Source organism: Mesoplodon mirus (genome assembly GCF_964341445.2).
Source record: "Mesoplodon mirus genome assembly, chromosome: 4".
NCBI classification, from domain to species: Eukaryota; Metazoa; Chordata; class Mammalia; order Artiodactyla; family Ziphiidae; genus Mesoplodon; species Mesoplodon mirus.
Window position 1 is genome coordinate 49,741,639 of NC_138979.1, and position 21,669 is coordinate 49,763,307.

Genomic DNA, 21,669 nt, shown 5'->3' on the forward strand with positions numbered 1-21,669 from the left:
AAAGTTGGCAAGGAAATTTGCTTTTGTTTTGATTACATACAAGGGATAATTTTCAGTTATATATCTTCTTAGATCTCTTCTTCCAGTCCTATAATTTTAAAATCTGGGTCCTGCAGGCACAGCTGGAGTCAACCCAGAATTTGTACAATGAAATCTGGTGATATATCACTTTTCAAGAATGCAACTTTAAAGTATAACGTAGAAAAAAGCTTTTGAAACGAGTTAGTTTTTGCAAAGCATTGACCAGTGGGCAAATTCTGTGTGTGAACACTGGTATGATGTACAGGCTATTCTGTAATACTTGTTGATATTCATCTTTAATTGATTATCTTTTATTAAGAACTCAAAATGTGTGGTTTTCTCCCCCTCCCCTTTAAAAATAATATACTGAAGCAATTTATAAGTGTATCCATTCATCTTTTATGTCCTAATAAAAAAATGTTTTAGACTTAAACTTGTTTTACTTTTATCATAAAAGTAACTGGTGTACACCCTAAGAAATTCAAACTGCAGAATGATATAAAATGAGAAGTTAAAAGCCCTTCTCCTTTCTTCCCACTAATGCTAATACCTCAGAGGTACCAACTGTTTATAGTTTATTATAAAACCTTTTGGAAATTTTCTTTCTCCACACATTATTATGACATCTCTTATTATGACATATCTCTCCTTTTAAAAAAAATGGGATTATATCAAACATAGTATTTGCCTCTTGCTTTTTCATTTTTGTTTTTTTAAAATTCAACAATACATCTTAGATTTTTTTCATATTAGCATATAAAAATCTAGCTCATTGTTTTTAATACCCTCATAATATTCCATTGTATATTAAATTAGTCCTCTGTTAATGGACATTTAAATTGTTTGTAGTTTTTTAGTCTGTCTGTAGGGTAACTTCCTGGGAGTGAGATTGCTGGGTTAAAGTGACATGCTGAACTTTTAAGAAGCAAGATCAAGAACTTTTTTTGTTTGTTTGTTTTTACTTGCAAGAACACGTAAAATAGAGAAGAAGGGAAATGGTCTGTGGGAAGGCAGAATATGTCATCTTTATACAGTGGTTAGTAATTGTTTTATTTAGATAAACAGTGTATTATAATGATGGCTGAATTTTTCACCACACACAAAAACTGGCAACTATGTGAGGTGATGGATATGTTAATTAAACTGATTGTGGTAATCATTTCATGTGGTATACATGTGTCAAATTATCGTATTATACACTTTGAATATATTGTCGTATTTGTTAATTATACGTCAGTAAGGTTGAAAAACATAAAATGATTAATGAAGAGTTAAAAAACGGATTCATTCCAAAACAAGACTTTAAAATTTTGTTATATTTGTGAATATTTTTTCTTGTATAATGATTATAGAAGTAGAAAACCTTGACATGAAACTGGGAAAAATGCTCTAAATTTGAGGAAGGATAGTTAACAATGATAAAACTTAGTGACTTCCTTTTTGATGACCAAGGAGTACTGAGCTTTGTGACTTCTTAGCGTAAAGCATTGATTTGAAAATATAACTTTTAGAAAATCAGTTTAAAAATATGTCACAACTTACATTGAGCTTAGTGAAAGTTTCCTTTAAATATTGTGAATATTTAGTGACTATTTCCTTTAAATATTTCCTTTAAATAACAATACATACTAGCAAGGTTTCCTCTGAAGTATGGCTGAATGAGTCCATGGTTACCTAACTTTCACCACTGATACATGAATCAAAGCAATTAAAAATTGAAGGCAGTCTTTCTGTAATGAAACTAGAGAATGGCTGTAGCTCCATACCAGGCTACCAAGAAAAATCTTACAAATAAAATGAAATTAGAACTAAAATCCAAAGAGGAGACAAACTTATTTTTAGACCTCAGACAGATGCATATCCCTTAGAGTAAGAGAGATACATATTCCTCTGAGGGACCTTTCAACAGTCACTTTGCAACATAAAGATTCAGGATGAAGAAATGGACGAAACCATCTTTATGAAGGCTGATTTCCGTGGCAAGTTCCTGGCAGATATACCCCCTTCTACTTAATGTAGCACCGGAAAAGTGGCATGGGGCAGGAGGAGAAGTGCACTAATGAAAGTATATGTTTGCAGTTGTGCCTAGGACTCGCAAGTTGCTTTCCTCTTTCTAGTGCTCTATAACCAGTAAATGACAAAGGAAAACAAGATTTATGTATTTATAAATATATAATTTATACATTTGATTATACAAAAGCAAAATACTTGAGTATGGCAGAGTAAAACTGACAGGAGACAATTTGGAAAAATGTTTATACTACCTTTTTATGACAAAGCTTGCATGTATGCATGTATACAAGGAATACTTATAAATCAACAAGAAAAAGGTGAACAATAGGCTAAGAATATGAATAGATAATTCTGGGAAGAAATGTAAGTGATAAATAAATACATAATTTTTTCTGGTTAGCATTTGAAAAATTTAGTGATAGTGTAATTAGGCAGGAGCTCTCATGTACTGCTGATGGTAATTAATTATGTAAACTTTGGGAAGGGTGTTTTGTCAACCAGTATCTGAATTTAAATTATTCTCTCAGATGGAGAACTGCTTATAGGAATTTATGCTACAGAAACTCTCTGTGAGCAGTGTGTGTGTGTGTGTGTGCGTGCATGCACGTGCATGCGTGTACACACGCTTGTACATGCACGTATGAAAGAGCACAAGGGAAATCATACAGATGTTTATTGCAGCTTTGGATTACTTCCAGTTTTTATCAGTGGCAATTTCTTCAATAAATTTTGGTGCATTCCTATAGTGGAATGCTGTGAAGCTGTGAATGAAGTAAAGCTATATATATTGACCTGAGAAGATACCTATGATTACTCAAAGAAGAAAGCAAGATGCCAAACAGGACTAAGCAGACTCAAGCATTGATAAAGTATTCATAAAAATTAAATATGTGCTAATATGTCTGTAAAATATAATAGGAATGTATTATGCCAATATGTGCTCAACTCTATGGTGCCTGTGCTTTTCTTACAGATGCTTCTTTGACAAGACCACTTCATCATCAAACCTCTGCCTGCCCCCACTCTCACGGAAACCCTCCTCCTCAGACTCAGCCTCCGCCTCAAGTGGATTATGTGATTCCTCATCCTGTACATGCTTTCCATTCTCAAATATCTTCTCATGCAACGTCTCACCCCGTGGCACCTCCACCTCCAACGCATTTAGCCAGTACTGCCGCACCAGTCCCTCAGCATCTTCCTCCCACACACCAGCCAATTTCACACCATATTCCAGCCACAGCACCTACAGCACAGAGACTGCATCCTCATGAAGTGATGCAGAGGATGGAGGTTCAAAGAAGGAGAATGATGCAGCATCCGACGTATGTTTTACGTTTTTAAAAAAATAATCACACTTTATTCTTTCGCCTTCTATTTCCATTAGTCTTTAAACCTGTAAAGTCTTTAGAAGGGATGTAGCTATCCTCAGTTAATAGTGATGTAACTTAATCCTCAGTTCACTGGGAAATTAATTCTTTACTAACCAGAATGTTCTTCCATCTCATCCTGAGTTGTAGGTGCTGACAAAAAAAATCTATATCAGGTTATTTAATAAAATCAAAGCCCTTTCAGGATATAACCCAAGGTCATTTATTCTTGCAAACTAATCTCTTGTTTGTTTCTTCAGTAGTCCATACTAAAGATTAATGCTAAAATTGGTGATCCTGAGTAATAAGATGTAAAGTTATTAAAGATTGAATTTGATTTATTTTATTTACCAACTAGAGGGAAGAAGGGTGTTAGTAGAAGTTTTCAACAGCTGATATTGAAAAACTAGTCTTATTAACTTAGTTTATTTATAAATTTAAATATTAAGATATCCCCCAAACATTATGAAAAGACTATAATTGAACTTTTTGTTTTCTTTTGAAAATTCAGGATCTGATATTCTAATTTAGGGCAGCGTACTTTGTTGGTCTTATTCTGCCTGCCTGTTTTGGTAAATAAAGGTTTGCAGGAAAACAGCTACACTTGTTCATCTATGTATTGTCTGTAGCTTCTTTCACACTACAGAAACTAAGTTGAGTGGTTGCAACAAAGACCATGTGGCCTATAGAGCGAACAATATTAACTATTTGGCCCTTCCAGAATGTTTGCAAAACTCTTGATTTAATCAATAATCTGGCACTTGTGTAACTTCTTTCTTTAGTTATATAATTTAAGGTTATATTCAGAATCTCTGGCTGTTTCTGCCATTCTAATATAGTGACCCTTGATATAGACAGTTGCCAATTTCATATTCATATCTTCCAGTATCTAGAAAATTAAGATTAAACATGCAAAATCTGTAAATGTGTTCGAAACTAATAGTAAGAATTAGACTATAAAAAATGAATCCCTGGAACTTTTTTTCTTAAGTGCCATTTGTTTAGTACTTTATGACCATTTGCATTTGTAAATTTGACAGACTTTAGACTAGAAAGAGAAAATATAATTAGCTGGGATGACAAAGTGTGAATGGAGGTAATGTCAGTTCCCTGGATGTGTTGACGTGTGTTTGAAAAAAATGCACAAGGTTAAAATTTTTTTCTTAGAAGTTTTATCCATTAAAATGGATGAATATTATTACAGTATAAAGGTGAAGCAAAATAAAAGTTTCCATTTTTCTGCTTTATATGTTTATATAGAATAACTTATTTGTGCCTGTAGCATATGCTGGAGTATTAATTTTTAAAATTTTATTTTCATTTAGTTCCTATTATTCTATTTAAAATACTTGCTGTAAAGCAGGTATGCAAGATAATGTTAAAACTGCCTTTTTCCTTGGGTGATATTCGGATTGGAGGCATTGTAATAAATGAGCAGTGAGAATTTGTGGGATTATGATTATTGATTTATTATTAATCATTAAATTATTTTATATTACATTTTTATAATTTATGGAATTAATTTCAAGACTAATCTGTAGATGTTTGTAATAGTAATACTATATTATTTTTTCTACACTAAGAAATAACCAATTATTCAATTATTTCCAGTGGTCTTTTTGTGTTCTGTGTTTCCAGGCGGGCACATGAACGCCCCCCACCCCATCCACATAGGATGCACCCAAACTATGGTCATGGGCATCATATTCATGTGCCTCAGACTATGTCCTCACATCCTCGACAGGCTCCAGAAAGATCTGCCTGGTCAGTATCTTGTTTATTTCAAAGCTATGCTCAGTTTCTTGTGGTGGAAACCTGGAAGAGATACTTTGTAGTGGAATGCCTAGAGAAGGGTAGTGTGGAGAAACTGAATTCCAGCTTATCTGTGAAGCACTGTCTCTGGGTGAGTCCTAAGAGACCTGGAGAGGAGAGAGTAGCAGCTTGAGTTCTGGGGCAGGGAGCATGTCAAACAGGAGCAGAGCTTTTTGTTGTTGTTGTTTTTCAGGGATCTACGGTCAAAAGTTAACTCCCTAAACGTTTCATAACTTCTTTATCCACCGCCCCCAACCTTTATACTCACATTTGCTGTACCACCCTTAACCCCTGCTGTTGACAGGGGAAATCCAGCCAGCATCCTCTAGGCTTGTGTTCTTTCCTAGAGAAATGGAAGCAGATTTGCATTAATTTTCTTTCTGGATCTGTTGTCTGTAGGCAGTCACTGAGATCTTGATCCACAATGACTTTTGAGACAAAACATAAAATGAGAATAAATAAATGAAGATTTGGCATTTACCAAATTTTACTCTTTCTAAAATTTTGTTTACCCTTGCTTTATAAGGTAATTGTCCTTGATGCCAACAATCCAGAGGCATTATCCAACAAACGGAAGACCTGGGAGCGCATTCATATAAACCAAAAAAGTAAACTCTAGTCTATATGCTCCTCAAGAAGAATCAGACTTTTAGATTGGAAGGAGCCTTAGGGGCCATCCATTGTATTCCCTTCCTTTGTGAGATGTGAAGCTGAATGCAAATGCTTTGCTCCTCATGCTCACAGAATTGGATCTTCGAATTTTAATTCCTAAAGTGAATTTGAAATTATTAGTTACATCCTTTGGGCTAAATTATCTTTTTTTCTCAGCTCAGATAAGAATCTTCAGATTACTTTTAAAAATGTAAACATCATCCCCCATTTCTGTTGATAATAAAGACACTGTAAGGATGTCTAAAATTTAAACTGTTCTCCTCTTTTGTCAGGGAACTGGGAATTGAAGCCGGAGTCACTGCAGCTACTTATACACCTGGAGCATTGCATCCTCACTTGGCTCATTACCATGCACCACCTCGACTTCATCACTTGCAATTAGGAGCTCTTCCTTTAATGGTAAAATAGGAACATTTCAAAATTCTGACATAGTTGCCTTCGAAAACTATTCTTCCTTTTCTAAATTAAATATTTTATTGGAAATATTTTTAATGTATTAGTTGTTAATAGGTGTTTCAGTAGAAGTTGAGAATTATTATTATTAGATTGAAACTGTGTTATAAGAAGGTATTAGATATATTAAAATATGTGCTTGTATTTGCATTGTAAAAAAAACTCTTCTTAATGTAAAAAATGACAAATTTTTTTCTTTTTATGTGAAGATGACAATCTTGATCCACTCTCCCTAGGACATGTGCTTTATTTTGTTGTAAGTGGTAATGGGTCAGTTCTAATGCATTCATACTTTATTTTCTGATCAGCAGAAGGACTGTATTAATTCTCTGTATCTGATTTGAACAGATTCAGATTTTGTTGATCCATTTTGAGTTCTAAAGAACAAATTCCGCAAAAATTGAGTTTGCTCTTCACATAATACATATTGTGTGGTACAGAGAAGTGAGTAGTTTTGTCTTGTAGGGGTAGAGGCACTGCAGAGAAGGTTGCCAAGACACTTTATTATACATGCAGCTTCTAAGCAGGCTTTGGAAGAATTGAGAATGGTACTCTTACAGTGGCTACAGCATGTAAAGAGCTTTCAAATAGCATAAGCACAAGGAAATCCAAGTAAGTTGGTATTTCTAGATCTTAGGGGTGAGGGTCATTCAGCAATGAAATATCTGCCCTGCTAGGAAACTAGGACTCAGGAACCATTGAAAGGGGAATGTCTTGATCATATTTATGTTGTTAGAGTGATTTAATCAGATTGTAGTTAAATAGACCCCCTCTTTAGTTGTGTGTAAAATAGATTTCATGGTAGGAGAAGGATACTGGTTAGGACATTATAGTAGAAGAGATAAAAGTTGGTGAATGCCTGAACAAGGGCAGTGGCAGTTGACATAAAAATGATGGGATACATTTGAGTAATATTTGGAATGACTCCCACATTTCTGGCTTTGGTTATTAGGTATATGGTGTTGCCATTCACTAAGTTGGAGAATATTAGATGAGGGTTTAGGGAAGGGGTTAGGTGAGTTAGGTTTTGGACATATTGAATCTGAGATAATATGTGTATCAAGGTGGGATGTCCAGTAGGAAGTTAGGTTTATGGTCTGGATCTCCAAACAATAAACTGGTATCTTAGTTAAAGATGGGTTGTGATCTGTCAATGTACAATATATATGTGTTACATATCTGTCATATTACATGAATCCATGGAAGAGGATTAGATTTCCAGGAAAATCTAATCTAATTTGTCAGACTGACAAGAGATTGAAAAAAACCTTGGAGAATAATAATACTATATTTAAATGATAATACTGTACTTCAAACAAAGAATTCCAAGAATTGGCTAGAGAAGTTGAGGAGAAATAAAGTTAGAATTATGTCAAAATAATATGGTCAGTAGCGTTTCATCACAAAAAAGTAAAGTTTTGAAAAATGTTGAATGCATTTGGCATGGGAGTGGTTATTGGCGGCTTTTGTCAGAGTGATTTCAGTAGTGGTGAGGGATGGAGATGGGGTGCCTCTTAGATTACAGTAAGGAAGGTTAAAAAATGTGGAGACTGTGAATATAAACCACTTGCTTTATAAACTTGGCTGTGAAGGGAAAGTGGGAAATAGGGTTGGCGTTTGTTCCGGGATTAGAGAGGTCGTTTAGGTTTGGGGAAACTTGAAGGTAATTTTAGGTTTAGGACAGAACAACATTAACATTAGGGAGGGCTTGTTTGAAGATGTTGCGGAAAGGGGTGGGTAGCAGTTAATTAAGGGGGGCCCAGGGTCGGGGAATAGGAGAAGAGGGGAGCAGCTTCCCTAAAAGCTAGAGAAAGGAGGCTAGGGAGGGTTATAGGAGAGGTGCAGGCTTAAGTAATTTGGAAGGCAGGAGCTCCTTTCTGATGTTTTTCATTTTCCTTGGAGATGTGTAGGAAGTTAGATTATCTGCTTAAAGCTGGATACTATTGATCTTGATTATGAGGAAAATTGCAGATATTTAAATACTAGGCTATTTGAAGGGTAAAAGTTATTGCTTATTTTAAATTCTTTTCCATGCGTGAATTGTCTTTTTTTTTAATTTTTATTTTTTTTATTAGTGAATTGTCTTTTAAAGCTGTAAAACCTGCTAGAAGTATGTTACATTTCAGCGGAAGCTGATTAAAAAATAATTTTGGAGATTTATGTATAGAAATGGAAGGATGGCGCTCTGTCTCAGAATCTCCCTTTCCTAACACTACGGTCAACTCTTGTTATTCATGGTCGTTATGTTGTGTAGATTTGCTCTGAACGCTGACTAAGCAGATATTGAACTATTGGGCTGGCCCAAAAGTTCGTTCGGTGTTTTCTGTACCATCGTATGGAAAAACCCAAACGAACTTTTTGGCCAACCCAATATTATTCCTAAGGGTAAATACAGCCCTAGGTTATTGCAAGCTTCTAGTCACAACCACCAATCAATGCATCACCTTGTTGTAATGTGTTTTTCTGTTTAGAGATACCTTATTTGACATATACTGTTGATTCATTAACATTGATCTCATGGCCAACAGCACCATGACTCATGCCTGAATGAAGCTTATCTGCACATATTTTCTGCATAAATCAAGTCACAACCTTCTTGCACTTAGGAACACTAGCCAGCAATTAAGCATTTTGTCTGGGAGCCATTTTAAACAATAAAATGATCTATAAATAGCACAAAAATGTGAAAAACATTGCACTAAGTAGATTGCAAAAAAGACACTTGTATACAGTGTAAGAGCTGAAACAACTAGGCAGGGTCTTCTTCCTCTAGGCTGGGCACACGTATTGGGCAAGTCAAATTTTTTGCTGCTCTGTGCAGGTCCATGAATGACTGTGAGAGCACAACTATTGATTTTGGAGTTACAAATAAATTCAAATAAATTCTCTCAAGTAGGTGAGTTCACAACAAAGACATCCATGAATAATGAGGATTGACTATGCCTAACAAAAAAATTAGAAAACACTGTTAAAACTTTCACTAACAGAGCCAAACCAAAAAAGGAGCCAAGGGTACCTTTGACTATTTGGGAGTTAGAGGAAGGGAAGTAAAACTTTTATGTTGAAGTTAAGTTTTGTGGATTTCTGTTTCTTAATACTGTTCAATAAAGCTCTCTGAAATTGATCAGATCTTATAAAATTTTAGCCTTTATACATTTAGGCTACTAAGAACATCGTTCTTAGGTTTGAGTATTTTCTACTTAGGATTCTTTGTGCAAAATAAATCAAGTAGAAGAGAATTGTTATCTTGTGGAACTGCTGTTCCCTTTTTTTTTTTTTCCTTCTGATGACGGTTTGAGTTATTATAAAAGAGATCATTTTTGAAGAGGAACCTGTTAACAGAATGCTTTTTTGGAGCTATATATACTTATTGAAGTTGATTTTTGTGAGAAGCTGGATGGAGAGAATTGAGTGTCTGAATTATTCAATGGTAGCAGCAAAACTTGAGCCTATTCTTAATTGATTTAGCCTATCTCTTCTACTAAAATAGGTTCCTGACATGGCAGGCTATCCTCACATTCGTTACATTTCATCAGGCTTGGATGGAACATCATTCAGAGGTCCTTTCAGGGGCAATTTTGAGGTATGTAATAAAATTAATGAAGATATTTGCCACAGTATCCATAATGCAGAGAGAGAATATATGTAATATTAATATTTACAACTGTATAGGATTGCTGCAGTGGCTGGGGATCAGAAAGCAGTAAAATACCTGAATTTCTGGTATTGCTTCTAGGGATTATTATAGAAAGGTTTATAAGTGATATTAATTTTAGTGTCAGAAATTACCCAAGTATTTGAAGAAGAGTAAATGAAAATATCTAATACAGAAGAATGTAGAAATTTATTGAATTAATATAAATATCAGATAAAGAACCATACTATTAAATGTGGGAGAAAAACCTTAATGCTTTTTTAAAAAAATAAATGCAGTAGACTTACGTGCTTTATTGAACCCATGTGATGTTTGTAATGCATTAGAATTGAGCAGTAACATTTTCTATATAAATCTACCTTTTGCAATATATCTTGGAAATCAGTACTATCATTTTTTTGGACCAATTCATTGTTTTCGATAGCTCTCATATTCTACTGTGTGGATGAATATAATTTAACCATTCTCCTAGAAAATCATTTAGGTTTTTCTAATATTTTCCTACTAAAATCGATGCCTAATGCTTTTTTTTTTTTTTGCGGTACGCGGGCCTCTCACTGTTGTGGTCTCTCCCTTTGCGGAGCACAGGCTCCGGACACGCAGGCTCAGCGGCCATGGCTCATGGGCCCAGCTGCTCTGCGGCATGTGGGATCTTCCCGGACCGGGGCACGAACCCGTGTCCCCTGCATTGGCAGGCGGGCTCTCAACCACTGTGCCACCAGGGAAGCCCTTCTAATGCTTTTTGACTAAGCTTAATTTTTAGAGAAGTATTGCTGTAGAAAAATAAACCTAAGTAATTCAGTTTTTCACTAAATATCTTCTTGTTTGAATTTTCAGGAAGAACAAGTTATTTGAATTTGATGTAAAGTTTTTTGGGTTTTGTTTTAATTTATTTATTTTTGGCTGCGTTGGGTCTTTGTTGCGGCGCGCGGGCTTTCGTTAGTTACGGCGAGTGGGGGCTACTCTTCGTGGCGGAGCACGGGCTGTAGGGCACACAGGCTTCAGTAGTTGCGGCACACGGGCTTATTGCTCTGCGGCATGTGGGATCTTCCCAGACCAGGGCTCGAACCCCTGTCCCCTGCATTGGCAGGCGGATTCTTAACCACTGCACCTCCAGGGAAGTCCCTGATGTAAAGTTTTGTTTCTTCATGTCAGTTTGGAAGTTGGAGTCATTGGGACTTAGAACTATTGTTTGACTTGTTTCCCTATTTTACTACAATGATTTCATCTTCTACGTGCATGCATACATGCTTACTGATGTACATAGTACCATGTGGTAATATGCTGCCCTAGTCTGCAAGGATAACTTTGCCATACCACTTCAGTTGGCTGAGAAAAGAACTATAAACAGTCATTTACCCTACTGTATGTATGGCTTTTTGAATACTCTATTTACATTGCAGGTTTATAAATATGGAACTTTATTGCTTTTACAGTATTGACAGTGCTGTTCAAGGAATAATCATCCTGACTTTTAATACTAGTTATTCTTCACCTTCAGGAACTTATTCATTTGGAAGAAAGACTAGGAAATGTCAATCGTGGAGCATCCCAGGGGACAATTGAAAGATGTACATATCCACATAAATACAAAAAAGTAAGAATTTATTTTATGAAACATCTACATTATTATTGAAATGCATAACATTTAATATTATGGACTTCCTTTGAGTTTGTGGAGTCTAGCAACTACATTTTTTATTATTAAAACAATACATGCATGTGGTTAAAAAAATTGAAAGTATAAAATTATATACTGCGAAGTCTCTTACCCTACTGATCCTAGTTTTCCTTCCCAGAAGAAAAATCCTGCTGAAAGATTTCTTAGGTATTCTTCCACATATTTTTAATAATATGCATATGTATATATTTTTCTTTCACTTTTAAAAATAAAGGGGATAATATACACACATTTTTGTACGTTTTCTTTTCATTCTATATCAGCACCTACGGATGATCCATATTCTTTTTAATCGCTTATATACGGAATTCCATCATACAGTAGTACCATAATTTAACTAGTCAGTTATTTTGATGGACATTTAATTGACCTACATTTCTTATATTCTACCCTTATATTCCTTATGTAGTATTACAACTAGAAGTTATGGACTAGGCATGTTAAATAAATTTCTTTCAACAGACAACAGTGTTCTATGCTATAGAGACTAATAAAGTGTGAAATTTCTGTTCATTGTATTTTTCATCCTTTTTCTAAGAGTATTAATGAGGTATTACCATTAAAGTCCTTTCAACTGTTTAAGCTAAATACTATAATTAGCATTAATTTTTTGAATGTTATTTGAAATATTCATTAGTAAAATAAAGTTTATTTGGCTGTGCTCATGATAGGACAAAAATAGTATATAGTATTCTAATTGTGGATTAAAAATGATAAATTTCAAACTAATGAATTTCTGTTACTTTTAATTTTGCTTTTGATGCTGATTACTTAAGGGTCTTACAAGAACACTTAGTTGATAATAGTCACTTAATTCATCCTTTAATTCATGACAGTTTTACCTGGGAAATAAGTTGTGGGTGAATGTGTGGTTTGGTTTTGTTTTGTTTTGTTTTTCAAATAAACACAGACTTTACTCAGTTGTTCAATAATGTCATCTCTACTAACAAGGTAACAACTGATTGGTTCTCACAGAGGAAACTGCACTGCAAACAAGATGGGGAAGAAGGGACTGAAGAAGACACAGAGGAAAAATGTACCATCTGTTTGTCTATTTTAGAGGAAGGTGAAGATGTGAGGTAACTAGACACTAATTATCTAAAATCCATTGTCAAAACTGTACAAGGTTTTATTTGAAAGTAGACCAGAACCCAAATAAAGATTACTCCTGGCATACCCTGTTACCAGTCTGACATGTAGAATTGCCTTCTTATAGTGAGTGAAATAAAAAAGATTAAAGTCTCTGTATTAACAGCAAAGGGGTGTGGATGGGAAATATACTACCTGTTTTGGGGCCACACCAAGACTTGGCCAGGGAAATTTTGTGGTCAAAATTGTCTTCTTTAAAACTTGCAGGAAGGAGAATTTGAGAGGTGAGAGGTTTTGGAGGCCAAGACAGATATATTAATGTATTCTCCAGAGCTTAAAGAGGGGGATCCAGATTAGCTCCATGCAGTTTGTTTTATAGCATCTTTTATAAAGTAATCTTGTTCTAAAATTTCCTCTCAGTTTGTAGACTGTTTTCTTCTTGCAACTTTGTGATTTAGGAAATGTTATTATGCTAACCAAATATTAATTTTAGATTTCTCTTTTTATAATCTCTTGAGTTAATTGTTTTGTTCCTATTCTGGTTTTTTCTAATGTAACATAATCCCATATGAAACAAGTCCTATAACATATATAAAAAGTGTATAGTAGTTTTGTTGCCCTAGTTTATAAGGAAAACTTTATCGTATTTCTTCAGTTGGCTAAGAGAGAGAAAAAATGTTATAAAAAGTTGTCTACTATACCACATATAAGGTTATTTGAACAGTGTATTTCCAGTGAAGATTTATAAATATGGATGATAATTGTTTTTACAATATTGACAATACTGTGCAAGGAATAATTGGAACATCTCTTTTTAGCTATTTTTACAAAATATTAGGAAGTCTGAAATGTATGACAACTCTTAACGGGGGGGAAGTTGAAATGGACACTTAAGTCAGTAACTTTTATCCTACTGTTACACTTAGATTTAACATTACCCTGTTATTGCATGGAAGCTTTCTTTATTTCTCAATTTCCAATTGGTAGTGTAGTGTACTAAAATAAACGTCTCTTTTTAACCTAATTTTAAAAGAGTAGCGTAGAATTAAGTGGATATAACATGAAAACAATATTATTAACCTTTAATCAATCAGGTACTTAAATTTAATGTGTAAAGATCCTGTAGACAGAAAATAATATTGCATATTAAGACATTCCTTAATCAGTATGATATGGCTGCTGTATATTTACAACATAAGTTCTAAAGTTTTTGAGAGAGAATTAAATGAGATTTTTTTGAAAGTGCTTCACAAATACAATGATTTGATATTTAAAAACGTACTTACAGTATTATGCTACAGGAAACATATTGCCAACTCCAGTGCATTGGCAGCTCATGTAGAGAAGCGAAGCTGGAATAATTGCTAATGTAATTGTTGTTCTTAAAATTCTCGAGATTTTACATAATTTGATTCCATACCTGTGACAGTTAATTATCTTGGTCATTTATACATTATATTGCCCAGAGTATTAATTTAATGTAGGTGTAACTCTTGAGTACAGAGGGGTGTTTTTTTTGGTTTTTTTTTTTAGCAGAAGAGAAAAATGTTTAGTAACTTCAGAACATTACTGAATTATTACATGTATCATTTGTTTAAAAATAAATGCCACTACACTTGTCATAAAATTAATTTTTGCTTTTTGTTTTGTTTGCCTATAATAGACGCCTTCCCTGTATGCACCTTTTCCACCAAGTGTGTGTTGACCAGTGGTTGATTACCAATAAGAAGTGCCCCATATGCAGAGTGGACATTGAGGCCCAGCTGCCAAGTGAAAGTTGACACCATGTTTCAGAACTCTTACCCTCCCTCTCATTCCCACCCTCCTGGTACTGCAGTCTACCAAAGATGGCATGACTTACCTGCGCAGATTTGGAAGCCGTGAACTTAGAGTGCTGGCTCTGCTATATGGTACAACTAATGCTAGACCTACAGTTTATGTATACACTTGATTTTGATGTATTTATAAAAGCTTTTTTTTTTCTAGATTTGACATTTTTCCTGTATCATTTTACTGTATTTTTGCATGGTTCCTTGTATTGCATTTCTTTGCACATATTATGGGCTTGTGACCCTAAACTTGCAGGCAAGATTAGCTGCTTTAGTAAGTAGAATTTCGTGGTCTTTTTGTTTTTTACATAGTACCAGGTCTTGAGAATTATGAATTTTTTTTTATCCATTACTAACGTTTAATTTAATCAATCATGTACTTTAGTTTAATGTATAAAGATCCTCTAGAAAATGATAATATTGTGTATTAAGACATTCCTTAATTAGGACAAAATGGCTGCTGTATATTTACAATATGGAGTTCTGAGTTAAATACCATTCTTGATACTGGGAACAGAATACAAACCATTTTCAATCAGATGCAGGTGGTATTCACTTCACCAGAGTGATCAATAGAAATTTTCTTGGTGTATCCTTTTCCTTTCAGCACAATGCAGATAGAGTTGAATATTGATATCATACATTTAGACTGCTGTTCTGATTGTATTTATCTTTTTCCTACATCGTTTAGAACTTTATTTCCCAGATTCAATTTTTGCTGCTGTGAAACAGCTCTGATGAACACTAAATAGTAATTTCAATTAGCTGGATTGTACATACTTGCAGATTTAACAAAATTTTAGGGAAATTGGAGAAGACATGTAGAATTTTGTTCAGTCTTCTGCTAAGCACGTATATTAAAGATATCTGCTTACATTGATTTTTGTAAACACATTTAGTCAGGATTTAGAATTGCAGTCATCAGCAGGTATCTGTGCATTCATAGAACTTCTAAAGGTCCCAGGATCACTTTTAAAGGGATTTTTATTAGTTTAAAGATAAATAAAGTCAGCTGAATCTACATGTCTCTTGTTTTATTTCTCTTTAAACTTGAAAACAGTAAATCTGCAGATACTGTGAGGCACAAATTATACTGTCAACCTACTGTTGCTCTGGTTTTAGACTCCCACTTCATACATTACCAAGAGTCGATCACTGATTTAAAAATTTTAATTTCTATAGTTAAGATTTACTGCATAATATAGAATATTAAAGTTAAGTTAATGTACTAACATTTCTCCTTTGGAGAAAGTTTTAATCCACTTAAGGATGTGTATTATCAAGATACTTTCATATACAGGATAGCCTAATTTTATTTGTCTAAATATGCTTAATATGCCCCAGATTGCAAATGCATCAGTCAGTAACATCACTGTCTGTATGTGGAAGACATGTTCCCATGGATCATATGTGAAGATGTCGATAAGCTTGCATTAAGCCACCTGCTTTGTAAGTGGATTGATTAATAAATAACTTATATTTCTATTGTCTTTGTGTTTCATAATTCATTTTTTTTTTTTTTTTTTTTTTTTTTTTCTGTACGCGGGCCTCTCACTGTTGTGGCCTCTCCCGTTGCGGAGCACAGGCTCCGGACGCGCAGGCTCAGTGGCCATGGCTCACGGGCCCAGCCGCTCCGCGGCATATGGGATCCTCCCAGACCGGGGCACGAACCCGTATCCCCTGCATCGGCAGGCGGACTCTCAACCACTGCGCCACCAGGGAGGCCCCATAATTCATTTTTATAAAACTGTTTACACTGAACATCTTGGAATTCAAAACAGTGATCTCACTCAAGTTGACATTTGCATAATTTGATGTTTGTATTCATTCAATTATGGCTACTTGCCCTTGTTTTGTATTAGTAAATGTTACACTGTAGTAATTGGCAGTATCAGCGTGCTTCAACATAGTATGTGTAGAGATGGAGGATGGACTATGGTTTAGAAATTTGGATATAAAATAATATATTTTAAAAGAATACTAGGGACTTCCCTGGTGGTGCAGTGGTTAAGAATCAGCCTGCCAATGCAGGGGACACGGGTTCGACCCCTGGGAAGATCCCACATGCCGATGGGCAACTAAGCCCATGTGCCACAACTACTGAGTCTGCGCTCTAGAGCCACAACACTGAGCCCGCGTTCTACAATTACTGAAGCCCGTGCGCCTAGAGCCCGTGCTCCGCAACGAGAGAAGCCACCTCAGTGAGAATCCCACGCACTGCAATGAAGACCCAATGCAGCCAAAAAACATATATATATATAATAATAATTTAAAAATTTAAAAAAAGAATACTAGATGATTAAGCTGCAGTTGTAGAAGGGTTGCGGGAGGAGTGGCAAGACAGAATGAGAGAGAGAAAAAGAGAGAGACTTTGTTTGCCATCTTACTGGGGACAAGAGCTAGTAGCCTGTCTTCAGGTAGCCTGTGATGGATGTAGGACTTTACCACTGGAAAACCCAGGGTCTGTGCCAAGGGGTAAGATGGGGAGAATTCTATACAATGGAGTCCTCTTGATGCTCCCCAAAACACAAATACAGATAGATTTCTCTCTTTTTTTAATATTAAATCAGATTTAGATGCACAACTACCTATTGACCTGTTTAATGATTGCTACTGATTTTTTTAAGATCTAAAGTATCATTACTTTAAACTTTATTTTATGCAAGTATTTGTAGCATATACCTGAATTGTTAATGCAGGAGCTTCTTAAGCTACTGCAATTAATGACAGAAAAATGTGATTAGTAATGAACCAAGTGAGAAAGAAAATAATTTTTAGTATTTTAACTTTCTGTGCTTTGGTGTCTTCCATATCCTGCTACATCTTATGTCAAAACGAAAATTTCAGTGATAGCTATCCAAATACTTTAAAACTCTTTTGTCAGCAAATCTTTATGTTCATCGTTGTTAATATGCAAGTGATAAACTGATATTTGAAACATTTTTTAATCTGGTGACTTTGTTTAAGCTGCTAGCACATTTCATCATTTGAACCATAACTATTTGACAGACAGAAAACTAGCTCTGTTTTAAAAATGCTATTTGTAATACAAATTAAAATGTAAACTCTGTAGACATTTTATTATTAGTTTTTCAGAAATGGGAATAGCTTAATTTTGTAGAAAATGCATCCTGAATTTTTTTTAAACATCTTTATTGGAGTATATTGCCTTACAATGGTGTGTTAGTTTCTGCTTTATAACAAAGTGAATCAGTTATACATATACATATGTCCCCATATCTCTGATTTTTTAAAATTTTAATTTTATATTGGAGTATAGTTGATTTACAATGTTGTTAGTTTCAGGTGTACAGCAGAGTGATTCAGTTATACATAAACATGGATCTATTCTTTTTCAAATTCTTTTCCCATTTTGGTTATTACTGCATCCTGATTTTTAAAAAATTGATTAGTTTATTTTTGGCTGCATTGGGTCTTCGTTGCTATAAGCGCGGTCTTTCTTTAGTTGCGGCGAGCGGGGGCTACTCTTCGCTGCGGTGTGCAGGCTTCTCATTGCGGTGGCTTCTCTTGTTGCAGAACATGAGCTCTAGGTGCGTGGGCTTCAGAAGTTGTGGCACTCAGGCTTCAGTAGTGGCTCGCGGGCTCTAGAGTGCAGGCTTAGTTGTGGCGCATGGGCTTAGCTGCTCCGCGGCACGTGGGACCTTCCCGGACCAGGGTTCGAACCCGTGTCCCCTGCATTGGCAGGTGGGTTCTTAACCACTGAGCCACCGGGGAAGCCCTGCATCCTGATTTCTAATTTAACTTCCAAAACCTCTGGGGACAGTACATTTTCTTGCTTATTCAAGACTTGACGTCACAATATTGGATATAGCAAAAAAAAAAAAAAATATATATATATATATATATTTTTTTTTTTTTTGCGGTACGCAGGCCTCTCAACGTTGTGGCCCCTCCCGCCGCGGAGCACAGGCTCCGGATGCGCAGGCCCAGCGGCCACGGCTCACGGGCCTAGCCACTCTGAGGCACGCGGGATCCTCCCAGACTGGGGCACGAACCCACGTCCCCTGCATCGGCAGGCTGACTCTCAACCACTGCGCCACCAGGGAAGCCCAGTACTTCTATTTTAAATGAAAACATAATATGTCTAATATGGATTAAATTATTCAGCTTTAACCATGTCAAATCAGTTAATAAAAGCACTTTACCATTCTTAACATTTCTGTTTACAAAGACCTGAGAGGTGGTAAGGATTGTTTTATAGTTGTAGCTTTTGATAACACCACAATATTATAATAATAAAGCAAAAATATAATTATACTCACAACCCCAGTGCACAAAACATTTATTGGGTTGGCCAAAAGGTCCGTTCGGTTTTTTCTGTAAGATGGCTGTAGTAGCACTTAGTTGTCTTTAACTTCATTCCTAATAATTTTGTTAGATTGTATGTGACATCTGTCATATCCACCTGCATTTGAAAAAAGACATCAAATTTGGTGTATTTTTGTGTAGCCATTTTAATATTGAAGACAGAAGGAAAAAAGCAACATTTTCACCATATTATGCTTTATTATTTCAAGAAAGATAAAAATGCAACCGAAATGCAAAAAAAGATTTGTGTAGTGTATGGAGAAGGGCTGTGACTGATTGAACGTGTCAAAAGTGGTTTGTGAAGTTTGGTGCTGGAGATTTCTTGCTGGATTATGCTCTTTGGTCGGGTAGACCAGTTAAAGTCAATAGCAATCAAATCGAGGCATTAATTGAGAACAATCAACTTTATACCATGTGGGAGATAGCCGACATACTCAAAATATACAAATCAAGCGTTGAAAATCATTTGCATATGTTCATCGATTTGATGTTTGGGTTAAGTGAAAAAAACCTTCTTGACCGCCTTTCCACATGTGATTCTCTACTTAAATGTAATGAAAACGTTCCGTTTTTAAAACAAAATGTGACGGGTGATGGGGCTTCCCTGGTGGCGCAGTGGTTGAGAGTCTGCCTGCCGATGCAGGGCACACGGGTTCGTGCCCCGGTCCGGGAGGATCCCACGTGCTGCGGAGTGGCTGGGCTCGTGAGCCGTGGCCGCTGGGCCTGTGCGTCCAGAGCCTGTGATCCGCAATGGGAGAAGCCACAACAAAGAGAGGCCCGCATACCGCAAAAAAAATAAAATAAATAAAATAAAATGTGACGGGTGATGAAAAGTGGCTACCGTACAGGGACTTACCTGGTGGCGCAGTGGTTAAGAATCCGCCTGCCAATGCAGGGGACAGGGGTTCGGGCCCTGATCTGGGAAGATCCCACATGCTGCGGAGCAACTAAGCCCGTGAGCCACAACTACTGAGCCCACGTGCCGCAACTACTGAAGCCCACGCACCTAGAGCCCGAGCTCTGCAACAAGAGAAGCCACCGCAATGAGAAGCCTGTGCACCACAACGAAGAGTAGCCCCCACTCGCCGCAACTAGAGAGAGCCCACGCGCAGCAACGAAGACACAATGCAGCCATAAATAAATAAATTAATTAATTAAAAAAAAAGTGGATACCGTACAATAATGTGGAACGGAAGAGATTATGGGCAAGTGAAATGAACCACCACCAACCACACCAAAGGCCGGTGTTCATCCAAAGAAGGCGATGGTATGTATATGGTCGGAATGGAAGGGAGTCCTCTATCATGAGCTCCTTCTGGAAAACCAAACGATTAATTCCAACAAGTACTGCTTCCAGTTAGACCAATTGAAAGCAGCACTCGATGAAAAGCGTCCAGAATTAGTCAACAGAAAACGCAGAATCTTCCATCAGGATAATGCAAGACTGCATGTTTCTTTGATGACCAGGCAAAAACTGTTAACAGATTGGCTGGGAAGTTCTGATTCATCCACTGTATTCACCAGAATTGCACCTTCGGATTTCCATTTATTTGGTCTTTACAAAATTTTCTTAATGGAAAAAATTTCAACTCCCTGTAAAAGGCACCTGGAACAGTTCTTTGCTCAAAAAGATAACACGTTTTGGGAAGATGGAATTACGAAGTTACCTGAAAAATGGCAGAAGGTAGTGGAACAAAAGGGTGAATACGTTCAATAAAGTTCTTGGTGAAAATGAAAAAAGTGTCTTTTATTTTTACTTAAAAACCAAAGGCACTTTTTGGCCAGCCCAATACTTTCCCTTCCCAATACTTCACTGAATATCTAATTTTTAGTTATAGGACGATGGATACACTAACATCTTCCCATGCCACGTAGTAGCTGCAATTATTTCTGTTTTACTAAAGAGTAGGTTTAGAAATGTTAGATGCAAGGGAAGGAATTTAATTCAGATCACTTCATTTTAGTACCCCAGTAACAGAGAGATAAACCATTTTTTAAAGAGTAGAGCAGGAGTGATGGGAAAACTTGCTCAAATTGTTAGATGGAGCCTATCATCAGAAGTCATTTCACTACCTTTACTGTGGGCCTTGGACCCTTTCCTTTCCTCTCTCCTTTCCCATTCCTCTCACTTTTTCTTTCCTCTTCTCTGGTCTTGATGTGAGCCTCTCACCCTGCTGCCCAAGGCTGGATCACACTTGTCTTTCTCATTTTAAAATCTTTTGCTCATCATAATAATTTATTCGGCGAATATTTACTGAGCACCGATCACAACCCACACGAAACAATGTGCTAGGTGCCGGCAACACAATGGAGAGCTTACATGAATCACGAGTCACACAAATCGCATTTATCATTTTTCCCCCCTCTCCTAGGAATCTTAGCTTTTGAGTAAACGCCACAACTTCCATTCCTTAAGCACACGTTTGAGTCTCAACCACCTAACACAGCGCAGCCCTAAACCAACCAGAGGCGCCTGTTCCCCGACCCAGGCAGGCCAACCCTACCTAAACTTGAACGCAAATTTTCCGGAAGAGAAATAGAGGTCAAAACGGCATTTACAGGGTGTTCCTTAGTACCAACTTCCGCTCACCCAGTACAAACGTAGACATCCGTAATCCGTAGACATCCGTTGACATCCTCGTCAAAATTCAGACAAGGCGTCCTACGTCTGCTTTCCCAGCAAGGCATTTCATTTTTGCTTATTTTAGGGCCGAGATTTTTTAAAAGACAGTAGGCAGGAAAAAAACC

General features: G+C 36.3%; 1 protein-coding gene and 1 long non-coding RNA gene across 7 annotated transcripts in view; one reads left to right on the forward strand and one right to left on the reverse strand.

The window, feature by feature from the left end:
- The window catches only part of RNF111 (ring finger protein 111), an 82,750-nt gene extending 66,668 nt beyond the window's left edge, over positions 1–16,082 (forward strand). For 3 of the 6 annotated variants that reach the window (XM_082617290.1, XM_082617294.1, XM_082617295.1), the window contains 7 exons: positions 3,008–3,356; positions 5,013–5,165; positions 6,158–6,284; positions 9,829–9,921; positions 11,495–11,590; positions 12,626–12,753; positions 14,427–16,082. In XM_082617290.1, coding sequence (XP_082473416.1) covers positions 3,008–3,356; positions 5,013–5,165; positions 6,158–6,284; positions 9,829–9,921; positions 11,495–11,590; positions 12,626–12,753; positions 14,427–14,544 — 1,064 coding nt within the window. In that variant the 3' untranslated portion in view covers positions 14,545–16,082. The remainder of the gene's footprint in view (positions 1–3,007; positions 3,357–5,012; positions 5,166–6,157; positions 6,285–9,828; positions 9,922–11,494; positions 11,591–12,625; positions 12,754–14,426) is intronic. The other 3 variants (XM_082617291.1, XM_082617292.1, XM_082617293.1) reach the window with 3 other exon arrangements.
- Positions 1–21,628, reverse strand: part of LOC309802071 — a 29,108-nt gene extending 7,480 nt beyond the window's left edge. The window contains exons 1-3 of the long non-coding RNA XR_014293711.1: positions 21,512–21,628; positions 18,876–19,018; positions 5,482–5,556 (exon numbers count right to left, since the gene is read on the reverse strand). This is a non-coding gene — a long non-coding RNA (uncharacterized lncRNA). The remainder of the gene's footprint in view (positions 1–5,481; positions 5,557–18,875; positions 19,019–21,511) is intronic.
- Between the last annotated feature and the right edge of the window lie 41 nt (positions 21,629–21,669).